This window comes from Bubalus bubalis, chromosome 12 (genome assembly GCF_019923935.1).
Source record: "Bubalus bubalis isolate 160015118507 breed Murrah chromosome 12, NDDB_SH_1, whole genome shotgun sequence".
Taxonomy (NCBI): domain Eukaryota; kingdom Metazoa; phylum Chordata; class Mammalia; order Artiodactyla; family Bovidae; genus Bubalus; species Bubalus bubalis.
The window spans coordinates 44,242,654-44,255,585 of NC_059168.1; the positions used below are offsets into that span (position 1 = coordinate 44,242,654).

At 45.8% G+C, this 12,932-nt stretch overlaps 1 protein-coding gene across 5 annotated transcripts in view; it reads right to left on the bottom strand.

Moving 5' to 3' along the window:
- RANBP2 (RAN binding protein 2) overlaps positions 1 to 11,340 on the bottom strand; it is a 65,057-nt gene extending 53,717 nt beyond the window's left edge. For 2 of the 5 annotated variants that reach the window (XM_025261099.3, XM_044925950.2), the window contains exon 1: positions 11,124 to 11,325. In XM_025261099.3, the coding sequence (XP_025116884.3) occupies positions 11,124 to 11,195 (72 nt within the window). In that variant the 5' untranslated portion in view covers positions 11,196 to 11,325. Of the gene's footprint in view, positions 1 to 11,123 lie in introns of all 5 variants that reach the window. The other 3 variants (XM_025261100.3, XM_006054827.4, XM_025261102.3) reach the window with 2 other exon arrangements.
- Positions 11,341 to 12,932: the final 1,592 nt, after the last annotated feature.

The following is a 12,932-nucleotide window of genomic DNA, read 5'->3' on the forward strand; positions in this document are numbered from 1 at the left end:
ACATGCTAGCAAGGTAGTGCTCAAAATCCTTCAAGCTAGGCTCCACCAGTAGGTGAACTGAGAACTTCCAGATGTATAAGCTGGATTTAGAAAAGGCAGAGGAACCAGAGGTCAAACTGCCAAAGTTCAATGGATCACAGAAAAAGTAAGGGAATTCCAGAAAAACATCTGCTTCATTGACTATGCTTAAATTGTTGACTGTGTTGATCACAACACATGTGAAAAACTCTTAAAGAGTGGTAATACCAGACCACCTTACCTGCCTTCTGAGAAACCTGTATGCAGATCAAGAAACAACAGTTAGAATCGGACATCAAACAGCTGACTGGTTCAAAACTGAGAAAGAAGTACATTAAGGTTGTACACGGTCACCCTGCTTATTTAACTTATATGCAGAGGACATCAAGTGAAATGCTGAGTTGGATGAATTACAAGCTGGGATCAAGACTGCTGGGAGAAATATCAACAACCTCAGATATGCAGATGACACCACCCTTATGGCAGAAATAGAAGAGGAACTAGAGAGCCTCTTGATGAAAGTGAAAGTGGAGAGTGAAAAAGTTGGCTCAAAGCTCAACATTCAGAAAACTGAGATCATGGCATCTGGTCCAATCACTTTATGGCAAATAGATGAGAGAAAAAAATGGAAAGAGTGACAGACTTTATCTTCTTGGGCTCCAAAATCACTACAGACGGTGACGGTAGCCATGAAATTAAAAGACGCTTACTCCTTGGAAGAAGAATTATGGCAAACCTAGACAGCATATTAGAAAGCAGGGACATCACTTTGCTGACAAAGGTCAGTTTAGTCAAAGCTATGGCTTTTTTCTAGTAGTCATGTACATATGTGAGAAAAGTGAAAGTGAAAATCACTTAGTCATGTCCAACTCTTTGCAACCCCATGGACTATACAGTCTGTGGAATTCTCCAGGCCAGAATACTGAAGTGGGCAGCCTTTCCCTTCTCCAGGGCATCTTCCCAACCCAGGGATCAAACCCAGGTCTCCCTCATTGCAGGCAGATTCTTTACCAGCTGAGCCACAAGGGAATCCCAAGAATACTGGGAGTGGGTAGCCCATCCCTTCTCCAGCAGATCTTCCCCACGTAGGAATCGAACCAGGGTCTCCTGAATTGCAGGTGGATTCTTTACCAACTGAACTATCAGGGAAACTGGACCATAAAGAAGGCTGAGGGCTGAAAAATTGATGCCTTTGAGCTGTCACGTTAGAGAAGACTCTTCAGAGTCCCTTGGACAGCAAGGAGCTCAAACAAGTCAATCCTGAAGGAAATGAACCCTGAATATTCAATGCAAGTACTGACGCTGAAGCTGAAGCTCCAATACTTTGGCCACCGGGTGTGAACAGCCAACTCATTGGAAAGACCCTGATGCTGGGAAAGATTGAGGGCAGGAGGAGAAGGGGTGACATAGGATAACTTGGTGGTGGCTCAGACGGTAAAGAATTTGCCTACAGTGCGGGAGACCTGGGTTCAATCCCTGGGTTGGGAAAATTCTTTGGAGGAGGCATGGCAACCCCCTCCAATATTCTTGCCTGGAGAAACCCCATGGACAGAGGAGCCTGACGAGCTGCAGTCCATGGGGCTGCAAAGAATCGGACATGACTGAGTGACTAAGCACAGCACATCGCACTAAAAGAGAATTATCTTTAGATAATTAAACAACAATTATTAAAGACTAACACACAGAATCACGTTGGTGTGATCACTGACCTAGAGCCAGACATCCTGGAATGTGAAATCAAGTGGGCCTTAGAAAGCATCACTACGAACAAAGCTAGCGGAGGTGATGGAATTCCAGTTGAGTTATTTCAAATAATGAAAGATGATGCTGTGAAAGTGCTGCACTCAATATGCCAGCAAATTTGGAAAACTCAGCAGTGGCCACAGGACTGAAAAAGGTCAGTTTTTATTCCAATCCCAAAGAAAGGCAATGCCAAAGAATGCTCAAATGATCGCACAACTGCACTCGTTTCACACGCTAGTAAAGTAATGCTCAAAATTCTCCAAACCAGGCTTCAGCAATACGTGAACCGTGAACTTTCAGTTGTTCAAGCTGGTTTTAGAAAAGGCAGAGGAACCAGAGATCAAATGGCCCAAATCCGCTGGATCATGGAAAAAGCAAGAGAGTTCCAGAAAAACATCTATTTCTGCTTTATTGACTATGCCAAAGCCTTTGACTGTGTGGATCACCATAAACTGTGGAAAATTCTGAAAGAGATGGGAATACCAGACCACCTGACCGGCCTCTTGAGAAACCTATATGCAGGTCAGGAAGCAGTTAGAACTGGACATGGAACAACAGACTGGTTCCAAATAGGAAAAGGAGTCCGTCAAGGCTGTATATTGTCACCCTGCTTATTTAACTTATACGCAGAGTACATCATGAGAAACGCTGGGCTGGGCTCGAAGAAGCACAAGCTGGAATCAAGATTGCCGGGAGAAATATCAATAACCTCAGATATGCAGATGACACCACCCTTATAGCAGAAAGTGAAGAGGAACTAAAAAGCCTCTTGATGAAAGTGAAAGAGTAGAGTGAAAAAGCTGGCTTAAAACTCAACATTCAGAAAATGATGATCATGGCATCTGGTCCCATCACTTCATGGGAAACAGATGGGGAAACAGTGGAAACAGTGTCAGACTTTATTTTTCTGGGCTCCAAAATCACTGCAGATGGTGACTGCAGCCATGAAATTAAAAGACGCTTACTCCTTGAAAGGAAAGTTATGACCAACCTAGACAGCATATTCAAAAGCAGAGACATTACTTTGCCAACATAGGTCCGTCTACTCAAGGCTATGGTTTTTCCTGTGGTCATGTATGGGTGTGAGAGTTGGACTGGGAAGAAGGCTGAGCACCGAAGAATTGATGCTTTTGAAGTGTGGTGTTGGAGAAGACTCTTGCGAGTCCCTTGGACTGCAAGGAGATCCAACCAGTCCATTCTCAAGGAGATCAGCCCTGGGATTTCTTTGGAAGGAATGATGCTAAAGCTGAAACTCCAGTACTTTGGCCACCTCCTGCGAAGAGCTGACTCATTGGAAAAGACTCTGATGCTGGGAGGGATTGGGGGCAGGAGGAGAAGGGGACGACAGAGGATGAGATGGCTGGATGGCATCACCGACTCGATGGACGTGAGTCTCAGTGAACTCCGGGAGTTGGTGATGGACAGGGAGGCCTGGCGTGCTGCGATTCATGGGGTCACAAAGAGTCGGACACGACTGAATGACTGAACAGAACTGAACTGAACTGAACACACAGAATCATGAAATTTGGGGGAAACCTGATCATTTCTGCCTCCAGTCTCCTCATTTTACAGGAAACTGAAGTCCAGTAGGTTAAGTGTCTTGTTGAAGTATATACAGCCAGAAAGGAGCACAGCCAAGGCTACACAGCAGGACAATCCGGTTCCCTCAGTGCTGCTCTCCATGACACTTCACACCACTAGAAGCAAATGCCTGAATTCACTGAAGCTGCTAAGCACCAACTGATGTGGGGCTGAAAACAGGAATAGTCAGACTTGAGAGACACCACACTGCCCTTCACCTTACACAGCCAACGGACTCCCTCTCTCATATACACTCTCTGCAAAAAGGTGAAACTAATGGCTTTGTTATAAACTGATGGGCTCCAAATATGTGGATTCCTGACAAGGGTGACCAGTGCATTTTCTTGGCAAAACTCTATTACCCTTTGCCCTGCTTCATTCCGTATTCCAAGGCCAAATTTGCCTGTTACTCCTGGTGTTTCTTGACTTCCTACTTTTGAAGGCCAGTCCCCTGTAATGAAAAGGACATCTTTTTTGGGTGTTAGTTCTAAAAGGTCTTGTAGGTCTTCATAGAACCGTTCAACTTCAGCTTCTTCAGCGTTACTGGTTGGGGCATAGACTTGGAATACTGTGATTTGAATTGTTTGCCTTGGAAACGATCAGAGATCATTCTGTCGTTTTAAAGATTGCATCCAAGTACTACATTTTGGACTCTTTTGTTGACCACGATGGCTACTCCATTTCTTCTGAGGGATTCCTGCCCACAGTAGTAGATATAACGGTCATCTGAGTTAAATTCACCCATTCCAGTCCATTTGAGTTCGCTGATTCCTAGAATGTCGATGTTCACTCTTGCCATCTCTTGTTTGACCACTTCCAATTTGCCTTGATTCATGGACCTGACATTCCAGGTTCCTATGCAATATTGCTCTTTACAGCATCGGACCTTGCTTCTATCACCAGTCACATCCACAGCTGGGTATTCTTTTTGCTTTGGCTCCATCCCTTCATTCTTTCTGGAGTTATTTCTCCACTGATCTCCAGTAGCATATTGGGCACCTACTGACCTGGGGAGTTTGGTCATAACAAACACCCTCTGCCAACAACACAAGAGAAGACTCTACACATGGACATCACCAGATGGTCAACACCGAAATCAGACTGATTATATTCTTTGCAGCCAAAGATGAAGAAGCTCTATACAGTCAGCAAAAACAAGACCAGGAGCTGACTGTGGCTCAGACCATGAACTCCTTATTGCCAAATTCAGACTGAAATTGAAGAAAGTTGGGAAAACCACTAGACCACTCAGGTATGACCTAAATCAAATCCCTTATGATTATACAGTGGAAGTGAGAAATAGATTTAAGGGCCTAGATCTGATAGACAGAGTGCCTGATGAACTATGGAATGAGGTTTGTGACATTGTACAGGAGACAGGGATCAAGACCATCCCCATGGAAAAGAAATGCAAAAAAGCAAAATGGCTGTCTGGGGAGGCCTTACAAATAGCTGTGAAAAGAAGAGAAGCGAAAAGCAAAGGAGAAAAGGAAAGATATAAACATCTGAATGCAGAGTTCCAAAGAGTAGCAAGAAAAGATAAGAAAGCCTTCCTCAGCGATCAATGCAAACAAATAGAGGAAAACAACAGAATGGGAAAGACTAGGGATCTCTTCAAGAAAATCAGAGATACCAAAGGAACATTTCATGCGAAGATGGGCTCGATAAAGGACAGAAATGGTATGGACCTAACAGAAGCAGAAGACATTAAGAAGAGATGGCAAGAATACACAGAAGAACTGTACAAAAAAGATCTTCATGACCCAGATAATCACGATGGTGTGATCACTGACCTAGAGCCAGACATCCTGAAATGTGAAATCAAGTGGGCCTTAGAAAGCATCACTACGAACAAAGCTAGTGGAGGTGATGGAATTCCAATTGAGCTATTCCAAATCCTGAAAGATGATGCTGTGAAAGTGCTGCACTCAATATGCCAGCAAATTTGGAAAACTCAGCAGTGGCCACAGGACTGAAAAAGGTCAGTTTTTATTCCAATCCCAAAGAAAGGCAATGCCAAAGAATGCTCAAACTGCCGCATAATTGCACTCATTTCACACACTAGTAAAGTAATGCTCAAAATTCTCCAACCCAGGCTTCAGCAATATGTGAACCGTGAACTTCCTGATGTTCAAGCTGGTTTTAGAAAAGGCAGAGGAACCAGAGATCAAATTGCCAACATCCGCTGGATCATGGAAAAAGCAAGAGAGTTCCAGAAAAACATCTATTTCTGCTTCATTGACTATGCCAAAGCCTTTGACTGTATGGATCACAATAAACTGTGGAAAATTCTGAAAGAGATGGGAATACTAAACCACCTGATCTGCCTCTTGAGAAATCTGCATGCAGGTTAGGAAGCAACAGTTAGAACTGGATATGGAACAACAGACTGGTTCCAAATAGGAAAAGGAGTTCGTCAAGGCTGTATATTGTCACCCTGTTTATTTAACTTATATGCAGAGCACATCATAAGAAACACTGGACTGGAAGAAACACAAGCTGGAATCAAGATTGCCAGGAGAAATATCAATAACCTCAGATATGCAGATGACGCCACCCTTAGGGCACAAAGTGAAGAGGAACTCAAAAGCCTCTTGATGAAGGTCAAAGTGGAGAGTGAAAAAGTTGGCTTAAAGCTCAACAGTCAGAAAATGAAGATCATGGCATCCGGTCCCATCACTTCATGGGAAACAGATGGGGAAACAGTGGAAACAGTGTCAGACTTTATTTTTCTGGGCTCCAAAATCACTGCAGATGGTGACTGCAGCCATGAAATTAAAAGACGCTTACTCCTTGAAAGGAAAGTTATGACCAACCTAGATAGCATATTCAAAAGCAGAGACATTACTTTGCCAACAAAGGTCCGTCTACTCAAGGCTATTGTTTTTCCTGTTGTCGTGTATGGATGTGAGAGTTGGACTGGGAAGAAGGCTGAGTGCCGAAGAATTGATGCTTTTGAAGTGTGGTGTTGGAGAAGACTCTTGTGAGTCCCTTGGACTGCAAGGAGATCCAACCAGTCCATTCTCAAGGAGATCAGCCCTGGGATTTCTTTGGAAGGAATGATGCTAAAGCTGAAACTCCAGTACTTTGGCTACCTAATTCGAAGAGGTGACTCATTGGAAAAGACTGTGATGCTGGGAGGGATTGAGGGCAAGAGGAGAAGGGGACGACAGAGGATGAGATGACTGGATGGCATCACGGACTCCATGGACCTGAGTCTGAGTGAACTCCGGGAGTTGGTGATGGACAGGGAGGCCTGGTGTGCTGCTATGCATGGGGTCGCAAAGAGTCGGATACGACTGAGCGACTGATCTGACCAGGGTGAGGGCAAGGGTTACAGAGAGGACAAGTAAAGTCGAGGTACCCAACAGTGAGTTCCTAACCCCGTTCTCTTGGAAGGTTAGGTTAAAGGAAATCTATCAAAAAATACAACAGAAGAAACAAAGACAGAAAAATGTGGATGACCGAACCAGAACCCACTTTCAGTCAATAAGAACATCAGAAAGATAACAGGAAAAAAAGAGGGAGAGAGGAGAGAAAGAAAAAATGCTCAGTGAAATACAAGCTGTTCCAGAAGTGAAGGAAATAAGTTTGTCAACTGAAAGAAAACTTCCAGAAAATCTATAGGCTATCAAGAACAAGAATCACATATAACCTCCAACAGTACACTGAAAATATGCAGCAATGCTCTCAAAATTAAGAAAAAAATTATTTCAAACCTAGATTTGACAATCCAACTAAAGATTATGTAAAGACATTTTTTGTCAGTAGAAAGGGTTTAAAATGGAGAAAAGTAGATCAACAAAGCAAGGGTTAGGGGCACTGACCCTCGGCACAGTTGAAAATCTATGGATATTAACAGTCGCCCCCTGTCCACACACACACTCTGCCTCCAGAACCCGGAATCCTCCATATCCAAGCTTCCACATCCTCATATTTAGCCATAGCACTGCTCTATGTATTCACTGAAAAAAAACACAAAAAAACCCTTCATGTAAGTGGATCTGTGCTGTTCAAACCCAGGCTGTTCAACGAGCAACCGTAATATGTATATTACTCAGAAGTATGACATACAGATGTTTAAGATAGAACAAATAACTATAAGAGCTGTCAAGCTGCCTCTGAGAAGCAAGAAATCGGGGGCGTGGAGTAAAAACCTAGATATAAAACTAAGAAACTAAGATATAAAACTAGATATAAAACTAAGAAAACTAAATAGAAGCCATCAGGGGGAAAAAAATAAAAGTGATATTTTCAATAAAAGCAAAAGCAGGTGTTGCCTATGTGTGCTCAGTCCTGTCCAACTCTTTGAGACCCCATGGACTGTAGCCCGCCAGGTTCCTCTGTCCATAGAATTTTCCAGGCAATAATACTGGAGTGGGCTGCCATTTCCTCCAGAGGAATCTTCCCAACTCAGGGATCGAACTTGCACCTCCTGTGTTGGCAGGCAGATTCTTTACCAACTGCACCACCCACGAAGTCCTAACAAAATCAAAAGCAGGTGTAAAGGAGTAGAAAATGGCAAAACAAAAGACAAAGTGAAGAAATGAGTGGAAGCCTGGGAAGACATATGACTATGGACCCATCACAGCACTTAGAATTTGGATAACCCAGAAAACTGGTCTGTTTCCAACATCACCAGTGTCTGCCTGAAGGCAATGGCACCCCATTCCAGTACTCTTGCCTGGAAAATCCCATGGATGGAGGGCCTGGTAGGCTGCAGTCCATGGGGTCGCTAAGTCGGACACAACTCTGTGACTTCACTTTCACTTTCCACTTTCATGCATTGGAGAAGGAAATGGCAGCCCACTCCAGTATTCTTGCCTGGAGAATCCCAGGGACAGGGGAGCCTGTTGGGCTGCCATCTATGGGGTCGCACAGGGTTGGACACGAGTGAAGCAACTTAGCAGCAGCAGCAGCACACACACCCTAATCTTTTTATACTCTTCACAGCTAGGGTCTCTGTTCCCTCCACCATCTCCCTCCCAACCTGTCCAAAGCACCATGTTTTGTCATTTCACTTACACCCACGATTACAGCATTACTATCATGTGTTGCAAAGTTTTTTTTATTCTGTTGTTTCAGTTGCTAAGTTATGTCCGACTCTTTGGACCCCATGGGCTACAGCCCACCAGGATTCTCTGTCCATGGGATTTCCCAGGAAATACTGGAATGGGTAGTCATTTCCTTCTTCATGGGATCTTCCCAACACAGAGATCAAGCCCAAGCCTCCTGCACTGGCAGGTGGATTCTTTACCACTGACCTACCTGGGAAGCCAGGAAGACCTAATATACTCTTACCAAAGTCTAATTTAAAAGTTTCACAGTTCATTTCTTGAGGTTAATCAGGATCCAGAGGGCAAGGTACCTTTCTACTCTGAACACCCATCCCCGATTCCTGGAGATCCACCCCAGGACCTCCTGAGAAGCAAGCCTTTATCAACTCTGCACCTGAGGCCTCCCTCAGTGTCCTGCTATTTTAGTGTGTGTGCTTAATCTTTCAGTCGTGTCCAACACTTGTGACCTCAGAGACTGTAGCCTGCCAGGCTCCTCTGTCCATGGGATTCTCCAGGCAAGAATACTGGAGTGGGTTGCCATTTCCTTCTCCAGGGGATCCTCTGGACAAAGGAATTAAACCCCGGTCTCCCACACTGCAGGCAGACTCTTTACTAAGTTACCAGGGAAGCCCCACGAAGCAACTGAAACAGAACAAATAAAAACTTTGCTATTTTAGCACCAGATCTTAAACAGCTGAATCTGGGGATTCTTTTTACTCTCTGCTTCTAGGTGGGCCTAGGACCTTGTCCTGCAGTGTGTCCAGGACACTGGCTATCCAAGTTTTCTCCTGATGTTCATTAGCTATCCTTCAGCTTGTACAACAACTGTGACTCCAAGCATAGCAGAAGCGCTTCTCCTGCAGGAAGTGGAATCGGTTCCCCAGTGGCTGTCCCCTAACCCTCTTTTCTGCCACCAGAAGCCTTTCTTCCCGGTCTATGTCCTTGAGATCCAAGTATCAGGCTGCTAAATTTCAGGGACCTACCTTTGGGCTGTCTCTCAGAATATACGGTCCAACTATAGCTAGATAAAGGATGTTCACTCCTTGAATTATCATTTTAAACATTTCCATTATGATTAAAGCATCTCTTTTAGGTCTCTATCTGGGACCCAAAGTTATCTACTACACTTGCTAATCAATATCCCACTGAAGTCCCCAGGTTCAAAAGTCAATGATTTCTCCTTGTCTGAAGAAAAACATCTGATTATAATACTCTTTATAAATGTAAAAGAGGTGACAATAATAACCAATCCTTAAAGTTTTGTGCCCACTCTTCTTTACTGACAGAAAAGTTCCCTAGTTCAAAGAACATTCTAATTCCTGTCTAGACAGTGGTTTTTAAGGCTTTGGAGAGCCAGGGTGCCCACTAAAAATTTCTTAAAAGCGCTAAACTTGCTTTAGAAGAAAAAAAACCGGCCAAATCAGTTTCAGAGGCAGAGAACGTTTAATGAGCTTCTGTTTTTGACTCTGGTAGGTACATTTGTATTCACAGCTATGCCAGCAGCTGGAAGTTACAATCTGAAGGTTGGCACCTATTCCCCTCCTCCAGAGGCACAGACTGTAACCCACTCCATACTTCTAAAAGAAAGAAATCACACCCACTGACAAAATCCTGCTGAGCTACCATGTGTCCCCGGAAAAGTATCTTTAATCTCCCCAGGTCCTAATAGCCATAGGGCTGTCGGGAGCACAAAGTAAAATAATACATGCCTAATATGTGGTATGGAGAAGGCAATGGCACCCTATTCCAGTACTCTTGCCTGGAAAATCCCAGGGACGGAGGAGCCTGGTGGGCTGCAGTCCATGAGGTCACTAAGAGTCGGACACGACTGAGTGACTTCACTTTCACTTTTCACTTTCATGCACTGGAGAAGGAAATGGCAACCCACTCCAGTGTTCTTGCCTGGAGAATTCCAGGGACGGGGGAGCCTGGTGGGCTGCCGTCTATGGGGTCGCACAGAGTCGGACACGACTGAGGTGACTTAGCAGTATGTGGTAACCAAGACACTATTACGATGCCGTTACAATCCTGACTGTGCGCTGGTTTTGTTTTTAATTTCCTCATACATCTTTATTCGCATAGGCTCCGGCCCAGAACACCTGGAATGACTGTCCCTGTAACAGCCACATCTACTGAGAGCTTACCACGTGCCAAGCACTACCTTAAATGTTTATCATAGCCCATCCGAAAAACTCCTATCGATACCCTAATTCCCAACCTATTATTAAAATAAGCGGCAGTTGTCTCGAATCCCACAGCGCGTGCTTGGCGGAGCTGCGACTCGGCCCTTGGCAGCGACTTCGGGTCCGGCGCCCCCTCCGCCCACCCCCTGGCATCAAGGTCCGCGGGATCCGCTGGGCACCCAGCTCCCTATCTACGCCGGAGATAGCAAAGTACCCCGCGAGGCATCGTCGGAAGGCCACAGAATCTATCCCAGAAACAAGGCCCGGAAGGAAATTTAGAACCCCCGAGACTCCTTTGAAAAACAGAATGCCCGGAAAGCAGCTTCCAAAGCGGTGAGTGAGAGGCGGCGGGGCGGCTGCGCCTCGGCGTGGAGCCCAGGCCGCCCGAGCTACGGGAACGAAAAGCAGGAAACGAAAGAGGAAGAAGAGCAACACAGAGCGCCAACGCCCGTCCGCCGCCGGCCGGCCGGCCGCGCCTCAGCGGGAGCCATGGCGTCGCCGCCGTGGGCCCGCCCGGAGGCCGTGGCCCCGGCCCGCTCACCTCCCGGGGTGACGGCGCTGAGCCCTGCACCGAAGCGATGTGTCGATCCACGTCGGCCTTGCTGCGCCTCATCGTGCCGCCGACTGGGCTCTGGGTAACGAACGCCAGCGCCGAGGCCGCAGCGGGCGCAGTCGTCTCGGGAGCGCGCCGCCCGAAGGTCCGTGACGCAGCGCCGTCGCCGGAGAGAGGGCGACGCTCCTGCGTGGGTGCGTGCATGCGTGAGGACTGCGTCAATCCTGTGCGCCGCACAGACCCGCGGGCGCCGGCGCGCGGAGGTGACTGCGCTTGCGCAGCGCGGGAATGCGAAGCTCGAGGGATGTGTGACGCGGTTGAAAGCGCTTAAAGATGACAAGGGCCGGTAGCAGCTGCGTACGGAAATAACTCGCCCGCAGGCTGTTGAGTCGGGCGGACTGTTCCCCGTACTGACGTCACGCCGCGGCGCCAGTCGGCTGCTCTAAGCGCTCTTTTGGAATTTGAATTTTTCGGGCGTGGTTTTAAGACAAGTTGTAGAAAATGTTTTCAGTAGTAAAATGATCACATCCTGTGTATACAGGGAGTTCAGGATTTATGGTTATGGATACTTTTTATCCTTTTTAAATAGTTTTATTCAACACTTAGAACTAATCTGGCCTCCTACATGCTATCCTTTTTGATTTTTCCATTTTTCCAAATTTTCTACAGTGAGCAATTATTTCGTTTATAAAGAGGGAAACCAGCATGGTGTGTTTTGTTTCAGGTTTGTTGGATGTGAATAAGGGTGGCTGGTCTGGGAGGGTACCTGGTCCAGGTCCCAGCTAACGTTAGCTAATCTAAGGGATGGTCTAATCTAAGGGCGAGTCCCTCTGCTGGTTTCCTTGGTAAATAATGAGCCAACAGGAGGTCAAGTCGTCTCTAATTGGTAGTATCCCTTTCCCCAAGGGAGCGAGCCTGCTCCTGTGTCCTGCTACACACCTGGGGATGTTGCTCCAGGACCTCGCTTCAGATGGGTAAGCTCCTGTCGCCGACTCTGGGCTTTTAGTCTTGAACCTGGGCAAGGCCTGTGGCCTGCAGCTCAGCATCACATGTACTGACTTATTCTCCCAACAACTTAATGAAGGTACTGTTATTTGTTCTTATGCTCAGGTGGACAGATAGGAAACGGAGGGTGTGAACAGTAAAGCAGCCTTGCCAAGCATACCTTGGCAAGCACATAAAATTACTACCTTAATCTGTTTTAGTTGAATATACTGAAAAGGAGTAAGCGAAAGAGGAAAAGCACAGAGGGACTTGAGATGAAAAAACCCTCGATTTTGATCAGCAATGGATGCCTTTGCTCGATGCTAGGTGCCTGCATGTCAGTTCAATTAATTCAGAAGTTGAGGACTCAAGATTAATCAGGTAAAACTCTGGCTGATAAAAAATGTCATAAGCCAGGATGAGAAACTTTAAACATAGAGTTCTATGTGTCACTCTTGGCTTTCTCTCTCCCGCCCTAATGAGCAGTGTGCCTTACACATTAACTGCTAAGTCGTGTCAGTCTGGACCCCCTCAAAGATGGGAGTGCCTGCTCCAAAGTAGAGGGCTTTTCTTATAACTTTCTTCTGAGCTAGCAACATTACTTCTTAAAAGAATAGTGCTCCTTCCCACCTCTGCAGGGGGTTGTGATGAACCTGCTCACCTGGGCTGAGTTTCCTCCATTAACTTTATGCAAAATGTCAGTAAGTCATTTTAATTGACGTTCCTTCCTTGAAAATGTGGAACACAAAAGTAGAAAGTCAAGAGATAACTGGAGTAACAGGCAAATTTGGCCTTGGAGTATAGAATGAAGCA